This window comes from Notolepis coatsorum (assembly GCF_963971535.1).
Source record: "Notolepis coatsorum genome assembly, chromosome: 2".
In the NCBI taxonomy this organism is placed as follows: Eukaryota; Metazoa; Chordata; class Actinopteri; order Aulopiformes; family Paralepididae; genus Notolepis; species Notolepis coatsorum.
Genome location: NC_140166.1, coordinates 56,421,753 through 56,446,890, shown reverse-complemented (window position 1 = coordinate 56,446,890; position 25,138 = coordinate 56,421,753). Strand labels below are relative to the sequence as shown.

Here is a 25,138-nt window from a genome sequence, read left to right as displayed (position 1 = left end):
TCTAGAAAACCAGCCTGGATTATTGTGAAACGGGGCGATGTTTAGCATGGAATAGCGCACAAACGAAGGTATGTAGAAATAAACAGTTTTGTCCCTGTTGGAGTATAAATAGTGCCTGTCAAATGAGCCATACTATTGTCTCCATAGCTACAATATAGAATATACGATGGGTCCGCAAACATCGTGAAAACGGTCAATAACGCTGGCGCCAGGGAGTAAAGATGGAAAAACAGCGTGGCAGTCAATGAGTTAAAGAGCTGTTAGAGGAACTCAGTTTCAGTTTATTAAAAAAGGACAATACACATTAATCAACATTACTGTAAATGTGACCAGCACATTTACATGAAGTAGCCAGCTGGCTAATTCACAACTGTAGTCCTTTTGGCAAGATGTTATAAAACCATACACCTAAAACAGAAGCATTAAAAGTAAAACACAATATTTACAAACACAATCCAACATGATAATAGTAAAAGAAATAACAAAATACACAATCAACTGATTAAAAAGTAGTCCCATGTTTGATTTGTCAATAGCCAGGTCCTGAGTTTTTTTGGAAAGGTGTGGTAGGTAGCACAGTGTCTTATTTCAGTTGGTAGGATGTTCCAGAACTGAGTGGCTCTGACTGCAGAACAGGCCTGACTGAAGGAGCTGGACCTAAACGGCACAGTACAGTCCCCTCTCTGGGTAGATCCTGTGGACCTATTATGAGATGTTTTTTGTTTGACAAAAGTACTGAGAGGTGGAGGGGCCTTGCCATTTAGAATCTTGAACAGTAGCCAGGCATCAGTGTATTTTGTCAGGTTTTTCCAGCTGAGGAATCTGTACTTGCTGAGGATGCGACAGTGGTGGTAAGTACACGGTGGTAAGTTGTTATGTTCCATATACTCCTGCACGCTACTCTTGCAATGCAGACATGATGGTGAATTGAAAATGGGGGACCCTGATGTAAACAAGACGAAAGTCTTTCTCTGGTCTGCATCCCCTTAACAATTGTGTGTATTGAGCCGTACTGTATTGTACCCATTCTGCAATCTGTTAATACAATTTTCAATCAATCAATCAATAAATCAATCAAACATGTTGATTATGATGAAATACATAACTCTACTGTAAGTGGTTCTGACATTGAGAGAGTCACTGAGTATAAATATCTGAGCTTGTGGCTCAATGAGAAGTGTTCTGTTAACTTCCATGTGGATATTCTTGCTTCTTAGCTGCGACAGAAAATTTTCTTCCTGTACAGAAATAGATCCAGCTGAGTAGAAAGAGGATCGTTGTTGTTGAAGCTGTTTTCTTATCAATGTTGGACTATGGTGATATAGGCATGCTGTGGCTTCAACTCTCAAACCTTTGGACTCTGTATCATTCTGCCCTCAGGTTTATTACTGGTGACTGATAGTATTGTCCCCCACTGTGTCCTTTATGGAAAGGTTGGATGGCCTTCTCTGGTTGAAAGGCTAACTATCTTTAGGTCACCATGCAGCCACTTTTCGACCGCTTGGTTGATATTAAAACATGGACGAGTGCCAATTTTCTCAACCTAAATGAGCGCAAAACTGAAATTATTTTATTTGTTCTTTTATTTATCTTATATCTTATATTTTTGTATTCTGTTGACCCTACTGTCGATGGTCCTCTGGGCTGCAATATCCGCTCCTCCGTCAGACACCTTGGAGTGTCATCCAAATCATCCAAAACTCTGCTGCCAGAATCATCACCCGCACCAACTCATCCGACCACATCACCCCGTCCTCTTTCAACTACACTGGCTCCCTGTGCACTACCGGATCAATAACACTGGCTCCCTGTGCACGACTACCGGATCAATAACACTGGCTCCCTGTGCACGACTACCGGATCCACTTCAAAAACCTCACCTTCAAAGCCCTCCACAATCTAGCCCCCATCTACATCACTGACCTCCTCCAGGAATACACCCCCTCCTGCTCCCTCCACTCATCCTCTACTGCAGCGGTTCTCAACTAGGGTGCCTCAGAGAGCTGCCAGGGGTGCCTTGAGATTTCTCAAAAGAAATTCAAAAAATATATATTCTTTTTTTAGGATTAGAGAAAATTATCACTAAAGTGCTATCTGTTGCAGCTGCACTGTTTTCCATGAAAATACCATATTTGGATAAGTTTGACAATTTCTCAAAAACTGAAAACCATTATTTAATAAAACACAGAAAATGATCACCAAGTTACTCTGGATAAAGAACCCCTTTACAGACAACACTGAGACAAAGCTTCCTGACACATCTCCATCCAAACTCTTGGAAGAACTCATTGAAATCTCATCCGACACCACCTGGAGAGCTGGTTTCAGTGAAGTGCCCCTGGAAACATGTTGGTCTGAGTGTGGAGCTGAGTACCAAGTATCTCATGATGCAGCAGTTAAGGTGTTGATACCATTCAGCACCACATATCTGTGTGAAGCTGGCTTTTCATCCATGACAGCTCTGAAAACAAAATATAGGGCCAAGTTGAGCCTTGAGGATGACATGTGTGTTGCCTTGTCAAAGATCTCCCCACGTATTGACCGTATTATTAGCCAGCAGCAGCAGCAGACCTCGCATTGAGCTAGAAATGTCCACTGAGTGAACAAGTGCTTTTCTGTATTTATTTATATTTAAAAAAAAAATTATTTGGTGATCCTTTTCTGTATTTTAACATAATACATGATTTTCTGTTTATTTTGTTTGAAATGGTTACACTTATCCAAATATGCAATTGTTATGGAAAACAGTGCAGCTGTAACAGATAGCACTTTAGTGATAATTTTCTGTATTTTTATTAAAAAATATATGCTATTTGATTTACTACTACAAGCAGTGTAATGTCAACAGTACTAAGCCATTTAGACCTGAAACGCCTACTAATAATGCATTATAATTATAGCCTGCATATACACACAAATCTGTTTTCCCGGTTTCAATGGGTTAAATAAACGTTATTTTGAAAGCAAGCATTTTTGTCATCATTGTAGCAAAAAAGACAGGACTGGAAAAGTCTTTATCGTATGTAGGGGTGCCCTGGAATATTTTATTGGACACAGGGGTGCCTTGGCAGCAGAAAGGTTGAGAACCTCTGATCTACTGGACTCCTCTCCATCCCCATCCTCAGCACCATGGCTGCTGCCTCCTCTCATCCTCTACTGGACTCCTCTCCATCCCCATCCTCAGCACCATGGCTGCTCCCTCCACTCATCCTCTACTGGACTCCTCTCCATCCCCATCCCCAGCACCATGGCTGCTGCCTCCACTCATCCTCTACTGGACTCCTCTCCATCCCCGGCCTCAGCACCATGGCTGCTGCCTCCTCTCATCCTCTACTGGACTCCTCTCCATCCCCAGCCTCAGCACCATGGGTGCTGCCTCCACTCATCCTCTACTGGACTCCTCTCCATCCCCAGCACCATGGCTGCTGCCTCCACTCATCCTCTACTGGACTCCTCTCCATCCCCATCCCCAGCACCATGGCTGCTGCCTCCTCTCATCCTCTACTGGACTCCTCTCCATCCCCAGCCTCAGCACCATGGCTGCTGCCTCCACTCATCCTCTACTGGACTCCTCTCCATCCCCAGCCTCAGCACCATGGCTGCTGCCTCCACTCATCCTCTACTGGACTCCTCTCCATCCCCATCCCCAGCACCATGGCTGCTGCCTCCTCTCATCCTCTACTGGACTCCTCTCCATCCCCAGCCTCAGCACCATGGCTGCTCCCTCCACTCATCCTCTACTGGACTCCTCTCCATCCCCAGCCTCAGCACCATGGCTGCTCCCTCCACTCATCCTCTACTGGACTCCTCTCCATCCCCATCCCCAGCACCATGGCTGCTCCCTCCTCTCATCCTCTACTGGACTCCTCTCCATCCCCAGCACCATGGGTGCTGCCTCCACTCATCCTCTACTGGACTCCTCTCCATCCCCAGCACCATGGGTGCTGCCTCCTCTCATCCTCTACTGGACTCCTCTCCATCCCCAGCCTCAGTACCATGGGTGCTGCCTCCACTCATCCTCTACTGGACTCCTCTCCATCCCCAGCCTCAGTACCATGGCTGCTGCCTCCTCTCATCCTCTACTGGACTCCTCTCCATCCCCAGCCTCAGCACCATGGCTGCTCCCTCCTCTCATCCTCTACTGGACTCCTCTCCATCCCCAGCACCATGGGTGCTGCCTCCTCTCATCCTCTACTGGACTCCTCTCCATCCCCAGCACCATGGGTGCTCCCTCCTCTCATCCTCTACTGGACTCCTCTCCATCCCCAGCCTCAGCACCATGGGTGCTGCCTCCTCTCATCCTCTACTGGACTCCTCTCCATCCCCAGCACCATGGCTGCTCCCTCCACTCATCCTCTACTGGACTCCTCTCCATCCCCAGCCTCAGCACCATGGCTGCTCCCTCCACTCATCCTCTACTGGACTCCTCTCCATCCCCAGCCTCAGCACCATGGCTGCTCCCTCCTCTCATCCTCTACTGGACTCCTCTCCATCCCCAGCACCATGGCTGCTGCCTCCTCTCATCCTCTACTGGACTCCTCTCCATCCCCAGCCTCAGCACCATGGGTGCTCCCTCCTCTCATCCTCTACTGGACTCCTCTCCATCCCCAGCACCATGGGTGCTCCCTCCACTCATCCTCTACTGCAGCGGTTCTCAACAGGGGTTCCGCGGCACACAGGGGTGCCGCGGAGAGCTGCCAGGGGTGCCGCGAGATGCCTGGGAATGTTCTTTAAAAATATAGAATGACAACAGTCTTATTTTGAAAATCCTGTAGCAGGTCTCATTTCTGCCCAAGCGCAGCTCCAGCTATAATAACTAGGCTCCGACAGCTAGCAACGTTCAGGTCATTATGATACTCTTATTTTGAAAATCCGTGGTGTCGTGACTCATATCCGCTCTACAGCACACAGCCAATAGGATGCATCTCCACACAGCAGTACTAGTAGCGTCTCAGCAGCAGTAGCGTCTGGAACAGTGAACACGCACATTGCAACAGAGCAAGGATAGTGTTTTCGCGACCCAAAACAAATCCCTGCTGTTTTATTCCGCAACGGGTCAAATGCATATAACATGCTTTGCAATCCTTGCCATTCCTTTATGACCACGTCGTGTTTAAGACCGGAATTAACGGCCCGTTAGCATAAGCTAACAACAAGCTAAAGCCCTGTTCAGAGCGACAGAGAACAGCAGAGTGGGGACTGGGAAGGAGGACTGGGAAGGAGGGGGGGGGGGGGGGGGCATTCTCCCTCTGTGTGTGTGCGTTTGAAAAGAAATGATGAAGTCAGACGAGTATATTATATTGATAGTAAATGTACTGAGGGTGGACAGACAGATGATGTTGATATTTAAACATAAAAAATACAATACATAATAAATGTATGCATGATCATCATGCAACATAAAACAATTGCAGGAACGGTTTGGGAGAGGAAGGGGTTTTAGGTTGCGTGTTCCAAAAAAATTACTTAAAGTTTAAAGCTCAATATATCAAAACGTGGCACTTTATAGTGAACAGGAGGTCTATTTGTATTAAAAACAATAAATAGTTTTTCATTTAAATGTCTGGAAGAGCTAAAAAAAATTGTAATGTTTGTAATGTAATTCCTTACACGTAACGTGTCTGGCTGTGTGACGTCAACTTGTCAGCATGAAAATGACAGCCAAACATGGCACTGCAACTAAATAACACAAATACAATAGGCACATTTGTGACTGTTACAAATATAACACGTTTTATACTTGTGTGCAAGGCTAACGCAGGAGATGCTGGGTTCGAGCCCAGCTCTCTGCGTTGCTTCCGGCTTGGCTGGTCGTTCATACTAATACAATTGGCAGTATTAGGGGATGGGAAAGCCGGTGGGTGGGGATCGGACGTTGTGGACAGCGACTCCTACAGGTCGGTTGGTGCGCCTGTACAGCAGAATCAGGAAGCAACGGGGGCAGCGTGAGCCTCCCACGCGTTAGTCCTCGCCGCTGAGAGATCGCGCTGTACAGGTGAAAAGATGCGACAGCTGCCTCCTCGTGTACCGGAGGGGACACGTGATGCAAGGCTTCTATCCTCACTACAGCCGACCAGTGGGAGGCATGGTCTAACAACGTTCGAGACAGGGGAGGGGAGAATTGGAAAATACGAAATTGAGATGAGAGAAAAATATAAAATGGGGAGAAAAAGTAGAAAAAAAAGAACCCCTATAATTTAATAATAATAATTTTAGTGTATTTTATTTGTTACTGTACTGTTTTCTATTGTGTCCTACCTGTAAAGCACTTTGGGTGGCTTTTAGTCATTGTAAACGTGCTATATAAATAAAGGCGACTTGACTATCATTGGTTTTTTGTTTATTTTTAAAGCCCTTACTGGTAAACTTCCCTCTTACATCACAACACTGTTGGAATGGAATCTTGGAACCTATTCTACACGTTCAGATGACCGGCTGGTTCTCAGGGTTCCTCCAGTTTGTTCTGAACTAGGAAACACTGCTTTGTCCTTTGATGCTTCCAACACCTGGAATGTCCTCCGACTGACTCTGAAGCTGAAGGTTCTTCCAACACCTGGAATGTCCTCCGACTGACTCTGAAGCTGAAGGTTCTTCCAACACCTGGAACGTCCTCCGACTGACTCTGAAGCTGAAGGTTCTTCCAACACCTGGAGCGCCCTCCGACTGACTCTGAAGCTGAAGGTTCTTCCAACACCTGGAACACCCTCCGACTGACTCTGAAGCTGAAGGTTCTTCCAACACCTGGAACGCCCTACGACTGACTCTGAAGCTGAAGGTTCTTCCAACACTTGGAACGTCCTCCAGCTGACTCTGAAGCTGAAGGTTCTTCCAACACCTGGAACACCCTCCGACTGACTCTGAAGCTGAAGGTTCTTCCAACACCTGGAACGTCCTCCGACTGACTCTGAAGCTGAAGGTTCTTCCAACACCTGGAACGCCCTCCGACTGACTCTGAGGCTGAAGGTTCTTCCAACACCTGGAACGTCCTCCGACTGACTCTGAAGCTGAAGGTTCTTCCAACACCTGGAACGCCCTCCGACTGACTCTGAAGCTGAAGGTTCTTCCAACGCCTGGAACGCCCTCCGACTGACTCTGAAGCTGAAGGTTCTTCCAACACCTGGAACGCCCTCCGACTGACTCTGAAGCTGAAGGTTCTTCCAACACCTGGAACGCCCTCCGACTGACTCTGAAGCTGAAGGTTCTTCCAACACCTGGAACGTCCTCCGACTGACTCTGAAGCTGAAGGTTCTTCCAACACCTGGAACGTCCTCCAGCTGACTCTGAAGCTGAAGGTTCTTCCTTCTCTTGCTGCGTTTAGAAATATGATCTCCGACCAGTCGACTTGTAACTGTGTTCTGAGCTCGCCGTCGCTGTAAATGAGGCTAACCTCAGTGTCTTACGAGTTGAACGAGTAAAAACAAGACCACAAACATCACAAAACAAACTGGTCAGACTACTGCTTGACCTTACTCCTAGAACCCACCTCACCCCTGCACACTTTGACAAACTAGGATGGCTTAGAGTAGACGACAGAGTACAGCAACTTGCAATGGGCCTGGTCTACAAGATACACTACACCACCAAGGTACCCATGTACATGTCAAAATACTTCCCAAAGGTCAGTGAATAATTCCTCCAATAGTAACCCCGGCTTGTATTTGTTTCAACTGTAGCGGGTACCAGGCTTGTATTAGGAGGAGGCCTGTATAAGAGGGAGGCCTATATTTCAAATTTTCAAATGGATCATAATGAATAAATCAACATTTTGTGTCAGTTTGAACCCAGTAAAATGTACTGGGTTCATTTATTGAAACCAAGTACTGTATGAAATAGTAAACAGTGCAATTACAGGTGGTCACTGGTCATTTCAACGTTTTCAAAGTGAAATCAAGTAACTAGCTCAGTATGCAGCTCAGTATATTAGTAACCCGGCTTGTATTAGGAGGCCGGCTTATAATTGCTTAGCTCAAGAGCGCACCCGGCCATTAATAGAGACACGGCTTGTATTTGAGACCCGGTTACTATTAGAGGAATTACGGTATATCTTGTATGTCATAAATGTCATGATATATATCTGTATCTGTAAGTCGTGTATGTCATAAATGTTATGAATTGAAAATGGAGGACAAAAGTCTTTCTCTGGTCTGCATCCCCTTAACCCTTTCACTGCCGCACAACAGCAGGTTAACACTTTCACTGCCACACTACAGAAGGTTAACCCTTTACTATCACACTACCGAAGCGTTTTTGGCGCTCAATGAGTTAAGGATCGGACGGCCCGTATTCGAGCCGTCACGCACTCACACTCACACGCACGTCGCGGCACTTTGCGCTCGTCTGCCGGCCCTGGGCTGCGTTTTCGCCGATCAACCAACACATTGTTGGAAAGTTTAATTTGTTTTGACTTGAGGTCGAAATTAATGGCAGTGGACGGCCATTTTGGATAATCACTGAATTCTTACCGGTACACACATTACAAAAACCTTTGTGAAACACTCATTTTCCGTGGGATTTTTATGAACTTTGGACCTGTACTAGATAAGACTTCAGGCTATGGAACCATAATGTTTTCCAGCTCCTACCTCTCAGCTGGAACTTAAAAACAGGCATCTGGCAACCAGTAAAAAGAAATGTGAGTACACAAAACTTTTACTTCAGTGTGTTCAAAACCTCTGTTCCTCTATTTCATTAGCACTCAAAATAAATGTACTTTATTGTGTAAGAAACTTCAAAATGTTACCTTTCAAAAGAGACCAGACTCGTGCATGTGCTATAAGTATAACGTATAATAAATGGCAAATTACTTTGGGTATGCAATGGTCATTTTCTTTTACTAGCCCCATTTTTGCCCAATCCTTAAGAGGTTAACTGGTGACAACACTGATAACCATGACACTGCTGATAACAGCGGTCCAGAGGTCCACTCACCAAACACCGTCCTCTGGAACTTGAAGCAGTTTGTGGGCAGAGGGTGCTCCTCCTGCTGGCGGGCGGCGGGAGCACCGTGACCCAGCGCCTGGTTCTGCAGCTGCTGCTCCAAGTCCTCGATCTCCTCGTCACGCAGACGCTCCGGCTGGAAGACAACACGCAGAGCGGCTTCAGACCGGGGCTGGGAGACTCATCCATTCATTCAAATTAATGATTTAGGACGATTTTCAAGAATGAAAATCGATTTTCAAAAAAAAATTAATTAAAAATTTAAATAATTTAAGAGTCACCTTTTATTTTACAAAAAGTGATGTTTGGTGAAAGTTAGATTTGCACTTCATTAAATTCATTCTTGTTTGATGATCAAGAGGCACCTTTTATTTGTTTTAAGTGAAGTTTGGTGAAAAAGCAAGTTATTGCACTATTAATCCCAATAGGGACATTCATCTGTGTTTGATCAAGAGTAACCTTTTATATTATATATATATATTATTATTATTATTATTATTATTATTATATAATTTAAATTTTTGAAGATTGGTGAAAGTTAGGTTTGCACTTCAATCCCAATAGGGAAATTCATCTTGGTTTGATAATTTTTGTGTCAAATAAAAACAAAGCTTATTTGAATGATTTCCTTACGATTAAAATCGTAAATCGGATGTGGTGTGAAAAAATCAGAGATTTTATTTTTAAGCCATATCGCCCAGCAGCCCCCCCCCCCCTACAGACGCTCTGGAAGGAAGACAACATGCAGAGCAGCTTCAGACCTGCTGCTCAGGGAGCCAGACGCTCTGGAAGACAACATGTAGAGCAGCTTCAGACCTGCTGCTCAGGGAGCCAGACGCTCTGGAAGACAACATGTAGAGCAGCTTCAGACCTGCTGCTCAGGGAGCCAGACGCTCTGGAAGACAACATGTAGAGCAGCTTCAGACCTGCTGCTCAGGGAGCCAGACGCTCTGGAAGGAAGACAACATACAGAGCAGCTTCAGACCTGCTGCTCAGGGAGCCAGACGCTCTGGAAGGAAGACAACATACAGAGCAGCTTCAGACCTGCTGCTCAGGGAGCCAGACGCTCTGGAAGGAAGACAACATACAGAGCAGCTTCAGACCTGCTGCTCAGGGAGCCAGATGCTCTGGAAGACAACATGTAGAGCAGCTTCAGACCTGCTGCTCAGGGAGCCAGACGCTCTGGAAGACAACATGCAGAGCAGCTTCAGACCTGCTGCTCAGAGAGCCAGACGCTCTGGAAGACAACATGCAGAGCAGCTTCAGACCTGCTGCTCAGGGAGCCAGACGCTCTGGAAGACAACATGTAGAGCAGCTTCAGACCTGCTGCTCAGGGAGCCAGACGCTCTGGAAGGAAGACAACATGTAGAGCAGCTTCAGACCTGCTGCTCAGGGAGCCAGACGCTCTGGAAGACAACATGTAGAGCAGCTTCAGACCTTCTGCTCAGGGAGCCAGACGCTCTGGAAGACAACATGCAGAGCAGCTTCAGACCTGCTGCTCAGGGAGCCAGACGCTCTGGAAGACAACATGCAGAGCAGCTTCAGACCTGCTGCTCAGGGAGCCAGACGCTCTGGAAGACAACATGTAGAACAGCTTCAGACCTGCTGCTCAGGGAGCCAGACGCTCTGGAAGACAACATGCAGAGCAGCTTCAGACCTGCTGCTCAGGGAGCCAGACGCTCTGGAAGACAACATGTAGAGCAGTTTCAGACCTGCTGCTCAGGGAGCCAGACGCTCTGGAAGACAACATGCAGAGCAGCTTCAGACTTGCTGCTCAGGGAGCCAGATGCTCTGGAAGACAACATGTAGAGCAGCTTCAGACCTGCTGCTCAGGGAGCCAGACGCTCTGGAAGACAACATGCAGAGCAGCTTCAGACCTGCTGCTCAGGGAGCCAGACGCTCTGGAAGACAACATGTAGAGCAGCTTCAGACCTGCTGCTCAGGGAGCCAGACGCTCTGGAAGACAACATGTAGAGCAGCTTCAGACCTGCTGCTCAGGGAGCCAGACGCTCTGGAAGACAACATGCAGAGCAGCTTCAGACCTGCTGCTCAGGGAGCCAGACGCTCTGGAAGGAAGACAACATGCAGAGCAGCTTCAGACCTGCTGCTCAGGGAGCCAGACGCTCTGGAAGGAAGACAACATGTAGAGCAGCTTCAGACCTGCTGCTCAGGGAGCCAGACGCTCTGGAAGACAACATGTAGAGCAGCTTCAGACCTGCTGCTCAGGGAGCCAGACGCTCTGGAAGACAACATGCAGAGCAGCTTCAGACCTGCTGCTCAGGGAGCCAGACGCTCTGGAAGACAACATGCAGAGCAGCTTCAGACCTGCTGCTCAGGGAGCCAGACGCTCTGGAAGACAACATGTAGAGCAGCTTCAGACCTTCTGCTCAGGGAGCCAGACGCTCTGGAAGACAACATGCAGAGCAGCTTCAGACCTGCTGCTCAGGGAGCCAGACGCTCTGGAAGACAACATGCAGAGCAGCTTCAGACCTGCTGCTCAGGGAGCCAGACGCTCTGGAAGGAAGACAACATGTAGAGCAGCTTCAGACCTGCTGCTCAGGGAGCCAGACGCTCTGGAAGGAAGACAACATGCAGAGCAGCTTCAGACCTGCTGCTCAGGGAGCCAGACGCTCTGGAAGACAACATGCAGAGCAGCTTCAGACCTGCTGCTCAGGGAGCCAGACGCTCTGGAAAGAAGACAACATACAGAGCAGCTTCAGACCTGCTGCTCAGGGAGCCAGACGCTCTGGAAGACAACATGTAGAGCAGCTTCAGACCTGCTGCTCAGGGAGCCAGACGCTCTGGAAGACAACATGCAGAGCAGCTTCAGACCTGCTGCTCAGAGAGCCAGACGCTCTGGAAGACAACATGTAGAACAGCTTCAGACCTGCTGCTCAGGGAGCCAGACGCTCTGGAAGACAACATGCAGAGCAGCTTCAGACCTGCTGCTCAGGGAGCCAGATGCTCTGGAAGGAAGACAACATGTAGAGCAGCTTCAGACCTGCTGCTCAGGGAGCCAGACGCTCTGGAAGACAACATGCAGAGCAGCTTCAGACTTGCTGCTCAGGGAGCCAGATGCTCTGGAAGACAACATGTAGAGCAGCTTCAGACCTGCTGCTCAGGTAGCCAGACGCTCTGGAAGACAACATGCAGAGCAGCTTCAGACCTGCTGCTCAGGGAGCCAGACGCTCTGGAAGACAACATGTAGAGCAGCTTCAGACCTGCTGCTCAGGGAGCCAGACGCTCTGGAAGACAACATGCAGAGCAGCTTCAGACCTGCTGCTCAGGGAGCCAGACGCTCTGGAAGACAACATGCAGAGCAGCTTCAGACCTGCTGCTCAGGGAGCCAGACGCTCTGGAAGACAACATGCAGAGCAGCTTCAGACCTGCTGCTCAGGGAGCCAGACGCTCTGGAAGACAACATGCAGAGCAGCTTCAGACCTGCTGCTCAGGGAGCCAGACGCTCTGGAAGACAACATGTAGAGCAGCTTCAGACCTGCTGCTCAGGGAGCCAGACGCTCTGGAAGACAACATGTAGAGCAGCTTCAGACCTGCTGCTCAGGGAGCCAGACGCTCTGGAAGACAACATGCAGAGCAGCTTCAGACCTGCTGCTCAGGGAGCCAGACGCTCTGGAAGACAACATGTAGAGCAGCTTCAGACCTGCTGCTCAGGGAGCCAGACGCTCTGGAAGGAAGACAACATGCAGAGCAGCTTCAGACCTGCTGCTCAGGGAGCCAGACGCTCTGGAAGGAAGACAACATGTAGAGCAGCTTCAGACCTGCTGCTCAGGGAGCCAGACGCTCTGGAAGACAACATGCAGAGCAGCTTCAGACCTGCTGCTCAGGGAGCCAGACGCTCTGGAAGACAACATGCAGAGCAGCTTCAGACCTGCTGCTCAGGGAGCCAGACGCTCTGGAAGACAACATGTAGAGCAGCTTCAGACCTGCTGCTCAGGGAGCCAGACGCTCTGGAAGACAACATGCAGAGCAGCTTCAGACCTGCTGCTCAGGGAGCCAGACGCTCTGGAAGACAACATGCAGAGCAGCTTCAGACCTGCTGCTCAGGGAGCCAGACGCTCTGGAAGACAACATGCAGAGCAGCTTCAGACCTGCTGCTCAGGGAGCCAGACGCTCTGGAAGACAACATGCAGAGCAGCTTCAGACCTGCTGCTCAGAGAGCCAGACGCTCTGGAAGCAAGACAACATGTAGAGCAGCTTCAGATCTGCTGCTCAGGGAGCCAGACGCTCTGGAAGACAACATGCAGAGCAGCTTCAGACCTGCTGCTCAGGGAGCCAGACGCTCTGGAAGACAACATACATGAGCCCTGTTTTCACTATGCAACAACCATCAAATGCACTCACAACACACACACCCACACACTCACTTTAAACAAACAACACACTGCAGCACCCACTCTCCACACTTTAGAGCACCTAGACACACTTTATATTTATTGGTAAAGGATTTGCACTACAACCCATACCTCAGTACACCTTACTGTAAATTGTACCTCATCCTAGGGGTGGACGGTATGGTCTAAAATGTATATCACGGTATAATTTGAAGCATAGACGGTAACGGTATATATCACGGTATCAGTGTTTCCGTTAGAATAATTTGTTTTGCCTGATAGGCAGGCTATATAAAGAATGACATCCTCAAGGCATGTAGATTTATAATATTTTAACTTAAAACTAGGTTACTTTTGCGTATAAAGTCATTATATTCCAAATAAAATAAGTCCCGAGTCCGTGCTGCTCCCATTGCAAACAGCGGGCTGGATGCTGGATTTTGCTAGAAGCATATGTAGCTGCAGAGCCGCAGAGCCAGCGGCGCTTTCAGGTCTGGTCACAGCTTTCAGCCGTTGGGTGGGGGGGCGCTGTTGAGCGGGCCTGTGAGACCTGAAAGCGCCGCTGGCTCTGCGGCTCTGCAGCTGCATGCTATTCGCAAATCCACTGCTGCCGCCGTCCTCCCGGCTCCCGCTGCAGCCGTCGTTATCATAACACTACACGCATATCATAATGTTTACAGCAAACTGTAGTTGATCACCAGGTATGTTTTATTAACGTAGAATAATTCATATAAGAAAAACGATAGGGACATCTCTTACCTTTCTCCACTGGTTAAAAATGCCAGGAACTGAAATTGAAACTTGCTGTGCGCCGCGGTGATATGTGTTTATTATGAAATGACAATTGCGTGTTGACAAGCCCACTGCGCGAAGCCTCCTAAATAACTTTTTCCAGTTTGCACATATCTATTATCTATGACTAATTCTATCTATTTTTAGGGGCAAATGCGATTGAAATAGTCGCGCTGTGGTTACATGACGTCATTGCTATTTTAGAGCTGCACTACCGGTTACACGGTATAGTCAAAATCCATACCGTAGAGCAAATTCATACCGTTTATACCGTATACCGTTTATACCGTCCACCCCTACCTCATCCCATTTCTGCTTTGCACTATATAGTATTGTATATTAGTATATTCAGTGATGGGCAGTAGCTTGCTACAAGTAGCGACGCTACATAGCTTAACTACAATTCTCAGTAGCGTGCTGGTAGCTCGCTACTTTTTAACCAGGGTAGCAGTCTCTGTAGCGGAGCTATTTATAGAACGAAGTAGTAACGTAGCGACGAGAAACGTTACACGCTACTTTCGAGAGAAACAGTCTAGACTCTAGACTAGAATATCTGCGAGGAGAAAAAAAATCCCCGTAAAAAACCCACTATGATTGGTTGGTTTGTTTAGATATGAGTGACGACTTCACGATTGGGTATGGTAGGCCAAAATGTTATGGGTAGGCCAATCAGAGGCAGGATAGGGCGGGACTCCAGCCGCAAAGCAGGAAGTGAAAATCAAAACAGACGTATTGAATGAATGCAATTTAACGGATTACATGAACAAGAACCAGTCTGAGCGAAATGGCAGAGGGGTTCGATGGCATTGATGAAGATGATGATGTCAATAACAACAATGACTCTCCATGGCCCTATCTGGGACACATTTATGAGTTTGACTGAAAAAACGGCTAAAACTATGCTGCTCTCAACTTGAAGACACATTCAGGTGAGCTGATGAAAATCAACTGTTCCCAAACAGCACACAAGTCAGTACACTTTGTCAACAGCTTTAACTAAGATAGCTGCTATCATGATGTTTCACTGTAGGCAGAAAATGAACAATATTATTGGGGTGGAGAAAAGAAAAAAAGAGGGAAAAGCAGTGGTTCTCAACCTGTGGGACAGGACCCCCAGGGGCGGTCCCCACATGATTTTGGGGCCATGGAATGTTTTGTGAGTTACATATTTAAATACATTTGGTCATTTAGCTGACACTTTCATTCAAAGCAACTTACAAATTGTGTACAACAAGTCAGTAGGAGTGGTACATATCTAGCAGCCAAGGATAAGTAGTATTGTTTGTCAGTGTCAAGCTTGAGTGTTATACTCTGAGTACATACTGTAGTAGTATAGACATATTAGCATAGTTGGTAGTAGTATATACATGGTAGCATAATACTAGTAAAATGAAGTAAAACAATTCAGATATTGAAGAAGTGTGTAATACAAGTTCATGTTAAAAGGATGACACAAAAAGCCAGACGAGGGCTTGTTTCAGTTTTATAATAAACAATCAAACTGAGAATTTTTTTTCCTGCCTATTTGTTTGGTGGAAACTTGGTCACGAAGTAAAAAAAAATAAAAAAGTAGTGCCGATGTAGCTAGCTATTTTTGCCATATTCTTGTAGTGTAGCTTGCTACATTTCTCTGGGGATAGCTTCCATTGTAGTTGAGCTATATTTAATCGAGAGTAACTTGTAGTGTAGCTTGCTACATTTTCCAAGTAGCTTGCCCATCACTGAGTATATTGCATAGTATATTGTATATTGTACGGTAACTCAGTTACTCTATTCTGCATCGAACATTGTACATATGTATATACTGAACACTGTGTCTACGTACGTGACTTCTATTTTTACTTCTATTTTTACATGCTATACTATTTTATTTTATTTTATACTTATCTCTTGTCTAGCACAGTCTCTGGAGCGTAACAGAAAGAAGCATTTTGTATAAAAGTATTCTGTACTTCTGTATGACAACTATTAAAGAAACTTGAAACTTGAACTTGAAACTTCATAAGACAACAATAAATAAGGCGACAGTTAGTTAGCAAGCTAACTTTCATTAGTTAATGCCTTCCATAAAAAAAAAAAAAAAAAAAGACGGGGCTCTATGGAGAACCCATGGCACTCCCCTGGACTAAAAGTAGTTTCAAACTAAAACGGCTGGATGTCATTTAGCCAAATCAGCACGAGTGTGAGTCTTTCACCTTTTACATATCTAGCTTTGGCATGGATTGATTGTTTAGATCGCTAGCATGGTTAAAAAATGGAAATATATTGTAGTCTGCCCCGTTGTTCTGACCAGGATTACGTTCCTTTCTGCCTCGGGTCATGACGTCGTCGGTGAACAGGTCTACAGTGAGCTCCCCTGGTCCTGGTCAGGGAGGAAGCTCGGGGTCAGGTCTACAGTGAGCTCCCCTGGTCCTGGTCAGGGAGGAAGCTCGGGGTCAGGTCTACAGTGAGCTCCCCTGGTCCTGGTCAGGGAGGAAGCTCGGGGTCAGGTCTACAGTGAGCTCCCCTGGTCCTGGTCAGGGAGGAAGCTCGGGGTCAGGTCTACAGTGAGCTCCCCTGGTCCTGGTCAGGGAGGAAGCTCGGGGTCAGGTCTACAGTGAGCTCCTCTGGTCCTGGTCAGGGAGGAAGCTCGGGGTCAGGTCTATAGTGAGCTCCTCTGGTCCTGGTCAGGGAGGAAGCTCGGGGTCAGGTCTATAGTGAGCTCCTCTGGTCCTGGTCAGGGAGGAAGCTCGGGGTCAGGTCTATAGTGAGCTCCTCTGGTCCTGGTCAGGGAGGAAGCTCGGGGTCAGGTCTATAGTGAGCTCCCCTGGTCCTGGTCAGGGAGGACGCTCGGGGTCAGGTCTATAGTGAGCTCCCCTGGTCCTGGTCAGGGAGGAAGCTCGGGGTCAGGTCTATAGTGAGCTCCCCTGGTCCTGGTCAGGGAGGAAGCTCGGGGTCAGGTCTATAGTGAGCTCCCCTGGCTAGGATTATGGGTATAGTAGTAGGCGTCATGGAAACGAGTAAACAGTGACAGGTATAGGAAAGCAGGCGGTGGAGTATGCTTCATGATTAACCATCGCTGGTGTACTAACTCCACTCTAGTGCATAAATCATGCTCCACCGACCTTGAATTCATCACAGTAACATGCCGTCCCTTCTACCTGCCCCGCGAGTTCTCATCCATAGTGCTTACCGGTGTTTACATACAGCCACGAGCTAATGCCAACAACATGCTCACCATATCTCCAACACCGAAAGATCGCACCCAGACTCAACCATAATAGTTCTGGGTGACTTCAACCACACTCATCTCTCCCGTGAGCTGCCAAACTATAAACAACAAATAAAGTGCCCCACCAGGGGCGCCAACACTCTGGACCACTGCTACAGCACCATGTCAGCTGCTTACCGTGCTTTCCCGAGAGCGCCGCTGGGCAAATCTGACCATGCGATGTTGCTCCTCATCCCAACATACTGGCAAAAAACGAAAACTGTCAAATTCAAAAAACAACAACACGCAAAATCTGGTCCCAGAGGCAGTCGACTCTGAAAGGCTGTCTGGAGTCTGGAGTGCCCTGAGTGGGAGGTCAGTGCCCTGAGTGGGAGGGCAGTGCCCTGAGTGGGAGGGCAGTGCCCTGAGTGGGAGGGCAGTTTGTTTACCAGTGTTGTGGCTATGTTTGTGAAGAACATTTTTAAGTAATTGGCTACATCCAGCTTGTCTGTGATGAGCGTGTTGTCCGTCTTTATGTTTATGTTTGAAAATCTGGTTGAGTTTTTTACTGCAGCCTAGTTGATTATTGAGTAATTTCCAAAGTTCACGTGGTTTGTTTTTGTTTTCCTCTGTTTTTTTTGCAGTTTTGATCATGGAGTTTACGTCATTTCTTAGTCTGTTTCTTTCCAGTTTGAGTTCAGTCACGTGGGCTTGGAGTTCACTGCTCGTGCTTTTGGTAAGCTTTGACTGACTTTTACGAAACTCAGAGCATTTTTTGTCTCTGGTTTTCATAGCGGTCAGTATTTCAGTGTGCATCTACGGCTCAGCGCGATTTTTTACCCTGGTGGTTCTTAGGGGGGCCATGTTGTTTAGTATTGATGAAAATTTGGTTTTGAAACCAAGCCATGTTTCTTCAACCAGTGTACCATTGAGCTCATCTGACCAGTCCAGACTCTCCAGTTCAAGGTTAAAGGCCTCGCTAGAGTAGGTTTTGAGGTCTCTAGATGCAACTGTTTTGTGGCAGCCGGCCTTTTGTTTTAGCTTTTTGCAGGTACAGAATATCATATAATGATCACTTAACCCACATGCTATAACCCCTTTATTGGAGATCTTGGACTTGTCAGAGGTCAGGATGAGGTCAATGGTAGTCTGAGTTGACTCACATACACGTGTGGGTTGGGTGATTAGCTGGCTGAGGCCGTGCAGATCACAAAACATATTGAAGGATTTGAAGACGGGTGCATCTTTTTGTTGCATATCCGTGTTCCAATCCCCAATAAGAATCTTTTCTGCATCCTCAGCTCCAGCTAAGCACACATCCAGCGTATCATAAAAGCCAGTTTGGTCTGGCGGTCTGTAAATTGTGCTGACTAGAACAGATTTAGCCCTTTCAAATAGAATTTCCACCCATACAGTTTCAATAGCCTCATGATATAGGGCTCAGGGCTATAACTTTTTAATGTAACCCATGTAACAGTACTATATACCTGTATGTCATGTATGTCCCTATGCCATAAATGTCATGATGTCATATATGTTGTGTATGTCATAAATGTCAATATGAATTGAAAATGGGGAAACCTGATGTAAACAAGACGAAAGTCTTTCTCTGGTCTGCATCCCTTTAACAATTGTGTGTATTGAGCCGTACTGTATTGTACCCATTCTGCAATCTGTTAATAAAGTTTTCATTCATTCATATAGGTCAGTACGGTTAATGAATTTGGTGTCCTTATGAATGTACATGCATGCAGACACCACCTCCATACTTGTTCCTATCCTTTCAGACTATTGAATAATTCTCCAACTCTATTTCAGGGTGAGGAGAATGCATACACAACAACAACCGTGACGTCATACATCCGGTTTTGTGTGGAGATGTGCATCCCCACTAAGACCGTCACATCACATGGAAACAATAAACCCTGGTTCAACAAGGACATAGCAGATTCACTACGGAAAGAAAAGAACACAGCCTACATGAATGGAAATAAAGAGCAGTGCAAATCTGCAAAATATAAACTACGGTCTGCCATCAGGCAGGCCAAATCAAATCATGCAAAAAAAACTCGAAGATCAATTCGCTGCCAACAATCCCAGAGCAGTCTGGAAAAACCTACAAGAAATAACAAACTACAAACCCCCCCCCCCCCCCAGATGATGACTCACACCTCCCTGACAAGCTCAACCACTTCTATGCCTGGTTCGACAAACAGGCCTCATCACCCCCCGTTCCCCCCTCCCCCCGGGTCCCCCCTCCCCCCCCCCCCCTTCATCATCAATCCACGAGGACAAAGTGAGAGCCGTCTTCAAAAAGACCAATAAAAGGAAAGCCTCCGGGCCTGACCTCCTCTCCTCTGCAGTGTCCCACTCCTGTGCAGACCAGCTGGCCCCCGTCTTCACTGACATCTACAACACATATTCGAATTTTCGGTCCCATCCTTACTACTGATGTAAGGGCTATGGGTCTGTGGTTGTTGAGACAGGTTATTTTGGTGGTTTTGGGGACTGGGATGATGGTGGATTGCTTAAAGCACTGTGGGACTGAACAGAGCCGCATTTTCACGCAGGAGCGCTGTGATTGCTGGCTGCTTTGTCACGTGCCTGGTGCGCCCAGCCTATCACAGCGCTCCTGCGTGAAAATGCGGAAGCAGCCATTTTAGCCAAGGCTAGCTCAGTGATTTTTTTTACTCGTTTATAAAAAATGATTTTAAATGTTTATTAACGTCTTTAACCAGTGCTTGATGTGCACATTAACGTGGCTAGTAACGTGGGAGCCAGTGACTGCGTATTCAAGCGAGGCTTGCATCGCAGTCACAAAAGGGGCTATGGAATCGTTAGCCTCACGCCCACTTGTCATTCTCATCCGACTCGAAGGAGACGCGTCGCGTGCTGTTGTTCGCCCCCATGTCAGACCGCACTGATATCCGAAAGCGACGACTCTACATGCAATTATTTTCATCCACTGATGTGTTTTTGTCTAAAGTTTGTCTCTACGTTGTCAAGCCGGTGACAGGAGTCTCGAGTCTGTAGGTCCGCACGCAGTGGTCAGTCCACTTCCCCTAGATGGGCGACATCTTCTAGAAAACGAGTGTTCATTGGAGGAGCTTAGAGCGCAATGATGATGTTCATTGGTTATGGATTATTATGAGGCGCAAATGGGAGGAATCATACGGGGGGAGTCAGAGTTCGGCTTGTGCCGGTGAGCGAATCAGCAGATTGCAGAATGATTTTTTTGTTTTGTTTACTACTCGCCAGTGTGGCGAGTGCTCTTCATGAATCACTCACCAAACATAAATAATACTCACATTTGGCCTAATTTCCTCCCCTGATCCCATATCTACATTCGATTTTCATGTCAGAAAATCGGAAATCGGAAGAAATAAAATAAAATGTGTATAATTTCTTTATTTTTTTTAAGCAAACCAATCTTATTTCATTCCTTTTTATATTTAGAGGCAGCCTAATTTTCATAGCCTAATTGTTCTAAAAGATGCACATGCTACTGTTTCTGTTTGTTTATTAAAACCGGTTGATAGAAGTGCCTATTTATGTGCAATACTCTTTGATTTTAATTATCAATTCTATTAAAAAGAATAACTGAATTTAACTGAAACTGAACATTTTAACTGAATTCAAACTGAAACAAAAAATAACAATACATTTTTATATTCGATATTAACACTATGGTCGCCAAAAACGCCTTACCACGTCATTCCCCGCCATGCTCATTCTGCCAAAGACGCCGTACCACGTCTTTGATATCAATATTTCAAAAATCTGTGATCGCAATCATATTTCTCCCCCGGAGACTGTTGATCCCCTCTCAACTCTCCAACGGTTCAAGAGCGCCATCTGGTGGCCGATCGGCGGATCGCCCAAACCGGAAACCGGAAACGGAAGCTGGTGCTCATTCCAATTCGGTCCGATCACTCGCTAATAGTCCCAGGACTCTAGCTAGACACAATGGATAGCAATCCGTTACCAATAACTCGATAAACAACATGATTTGGACGTATATACTATTATACAACCTGGAGATGGATCGCATTTTTCTACATCCCATAATAGGAATATTTCTGCTCCACGCTCATCGCCCAACGCTACGAGGAAGCTACGGTAAGTTTCAGCGTTATTTTTTAACGTGTTCGATACAAACTGCTCTAATGATCATATCACCCACACTAGATGAATCATCTAACGTTGGCCACGGAATTATAAACGACCCCCCCCCCCATCCGGTCAACATCAGATGATAAGTAGTAACTTCTAGAAGCACGTCCATTTGAAATTTTTTATCTCGCGCAGATTGCTATCAAACTGTATTTGATCATCAATATAATGCATTTAGGGCTATAAATCACGTTCTGGAGAAAGCTGCAGAAAACGATAAAAACATACTTATACTTTAGACCGTATTTTAGTATGAATATGTGAATGAAAAAGTATAACGTTGCTACACCCTGAACAATAGATACTTGACGTTGAATGGGCCATAGTAATGTCAATTTAGCAATACAATTTAAAAAGTTATAGCCCTGCAAAGAAGGGGAACTTCTCCATAGACAAATAGAGCTGGCGTGGGATGGTTTATTGTGAATATAAGCCTGGCGACCAAAGTGTTAAGAACCAGCGATTTTCGAATATGACTTTTGCTAGAAAGTCCCATCTCTAATCAGTAGCAATGAAATCATTTGAACATCTGGTCCTGGACTACCTCAGAACCGCCACGGAACCCCACATGGACCCACACCAGTTTGCGTACCGGACCAACAGGTCAGTAGAGGACGCCATCAACCTGGCTCTCCACCACACCCTACAGCACCTGGACACCCCCAACACCTACACCCGCATCCTGTTTATTGACTTCAGCTCAGCTTTCAACACCATCTCCCCCAATAAATAATCTGTTCCATAAGCTACAGGACATTGACATCAACCCAACCATCAACCACTGGATCCTCAATTTCCTCAGCAATAGAACCCAAACAGTCAAGGTGCCGTGCCTTTGCTGTCGCAGCCCCTGCACTGTGGAACAGCATCCCCACCTCCACTAGGCTCCTCGCCCCCTCGATAGATGCCTTCAAATCTAGGCTCAAAACCCACTTCTACCTACTAGCCTTTCCCGTTCACTGACTCATGCTTCTTCCATCTCCTTTTCAAACAGTGTATAGTTTCTGGCTGTTGTTTTTTGGGACATTAACACCACTGCCATCATCAAAAAGGCCCAGCAGCGCCTGTACTTCCTCAGGCAACTGAGGAAGTACAGAGTCCAACAACGCCTGCTGGTCCAATTCTACACCAGGCCATAATTCAAAGCATCCTCACCTCATCCATCACAGTCTGGTACGGTTCCACTGACAAACACACCAAACACAACGCATCACCAAGACAGCCTCCAAAATAATTGGCTGCCCCCTCCCCTCTCTGGACTCCATCTACACCTCACGCACAGTCACCCGCTCTGGTCAAATAGTCAACGATCCCTCTCACCCAGCACACCACTTATTCCAGCACATGCCCTCAGGTCGCTACAGGTCCATCCTAACCAGACACACACGCTTCACAAACAGTATTTTCCCCACAGCAGTCCGAACACTGAACACCGTTAAAGTATCTTGTATCTTGTAAACATTACGATTAAGGCTGTCAAAGTTAACGCGTCATTAACGTGTTAACACACAATTCTGTTAATGCCACTATTTTTTTAACGCACGATTAACGTTTTAGAAAATAATTACGTTTTTTTTTATTATTATTATTATTTTACTACACTTCACTCAGGTGTCATCATCATCATCATCAAACCTTTATTTGAATAGGCAGGTTAATTAAGAACAAGTTCTTATTTTCAATAACGGCCTATTTGGGGGTAAAAATCCCCCTAGGGGAAAGGGGATGGGGGATAAAATAAATAAAAATAAAACACAAAGGAACATTATTAAAAAGGCAGGACATACATACAGAGCAACAACTGAACTGAACTGTATTATTGATACTATGTTTGTTTCTGACTCAAATTGTGTGTGTGTGTGAGAGAGAGAGAGAGAGAGAGAGAGAGAGAGAGATAGAGATAGAGATAGAGAGAGAGAGAGAGAGAGAGAGAGAGAGAGAGAGAGGAGAGAGAGAGAGAGAGAGAGGTGTGAGAGAGAGAGAGAGGGGGGGGGTGAGCGAGATGAGGAAGGGGCAAATTGTGTGTGTGTGTGAGAGAGAGATAGAGATAGAGAGATAGAGAGATAGAGCGATAGAGAGAGAGAGAGAGAGAGAGAGAGAGAGAGAGAGAGAGAGAGAGGGTGTGAGAGAGAGAGAGAGGGGGGGGGGGTGAGCGAGATGAGGAAGGGGCAAGAGAGAAAGAGAGCTGGGAGAGTGTGTGTGAGAGAGAGAGAGAGAGGGGGCGGGGGTTTGAGTCCTCAGCCCTTGTGTGGGTGAATGTAACAAGTTCCTAACGTTTTCTTTCCCCTATTATTTCATGCACACTTTATTCATTGTTTTAAATTATTATTTTTGTAATAATGTAAAGGTCCAGTCCGAATGCTCGTTTGTGATGTTTATTTCACGCTGTCAAAAGCAATACAGGTCCAATGCAACACACAGCTGTTACTCATTATACTACCTAAGTAGGTGTGTCTCATAGGACACTGCAGGTGAAGGTCTCACTGACGTAACCCGGTGAACCCACATTATAACAATCCCTTCCCCCATAGTCTTGAAATATCATTTGTATACATTTTTTAAGCTTAATCTCAGCTACAAGGTAGGGGGTAGACTGCCCCTCCTCCAGACACCCAAGGGGATTATTCTGCCCCTGCATTAAAATAAGTGGGTGCCTGCCTAACTCTACCTGGATAACGACGTCCTATTTTCTGGACCCGGTTCCGGGGGAGGCCTCAACACGACTGCCTCGGGTGCAGGAGGTTCCGGAGGCCTCAACACGACTGCCTCGGGTGCAGGAGGTTCCGGAGGCCTCAACACGACTGCCTCGGTGCAGGAGGTTCTGGAGGCCTCAGCACGACTGCCTCGGTGCAGGAGGTTCCGGAGGCCTCAACACGACTGCCTCGGGTGCAGGAGGTTCCGGAGGCCTCAGCACGACTGCCTCGGTGCAGGAGGTTCCGGAGGCCTCAGCACGACTGCCTCGGGTGCAGGAGGTTCCGGAGGCCTCAACACGACTGCCTCGGGTGCAGGAGGTTCCGGAGGCCTCAACACGACTGCCTCGGGTGCAGGAGGTTCCGGAGGCCTCAACACGACTGCCTCGGGTGCAGGAGGTTCCGGAGGCCTCAGCACGACTGCCTCGGGTGCAGGAGGTTCCGGAGGCCTCAGCACGACTGCCTCGGGTGCAGGAGGTTCTGGAGGCCTCAGCACGACTGCCTCGGGTGCAGGAGGTTCTGGAGGCCTCAGCACGACTGCCTCGGGTGCAGGAGGTTCTGGAGGCCTCAGCACGACTGCCTCGGGTGCAGGAGGTTCCGGAGGCCTCAACACGACTGCCTCGGGTGCAGGAGGTTCCGGAGGCCTCAACACGACTGCCTCGGGTGCAGGAGGTTCCGGAGGCCTCAACACGACTGCCTCGGGTGCAGGAGGTTCCGGAGGCCTCAGCACGACTGCCTCGGTGCAGGAGGTTCCGGAGGCCTCAACACGACTGCCTCGGGTGCAGGAGGTTCCGGAGGCCTCAACACGACTGCCTCGGGTGCAGGAGGTTCCGGAGGCCTCAACACGACTGCCTCGGTGCAGGAGGTTCCGGAGGCCTCAACACGACTGCCTCGGGTGCAGGAGGTTCCGGAGGCCTCAACACGACTGCCTCGGTGCAGGAGGTTCCGGAGGCCTCAACACGACTGCCTCGGGTGCAGCAGGTTCCGGAGGCCTCAGCACGACT

At 47.3% G+C, this 25,138-nt stretch overlaps 1 protein-coding gene across 1 annotated transcript in view; it reads right to left on the bottom strand.

Moving 5' to 3' along the window:
- Positions 1 to 25,138, bottom strand: part of tradd (tnfrsf1a-associated via death domain) — a 65,203-nt gene that overhangs the window by 3,855 nt on the left and 36,210 nt on the right. The window contains exon 5 of the mRNA XM_084307722.1: positions 8,929 to 9,073. Within this exon, the coding sequence (XP_084163848.1) occupies positions 8,929 to 9,073 (145 nt within the window). The remainder of the gene's footprint in view (positions 1 to 8,928; positions 9,074 to 25,138) is intronic.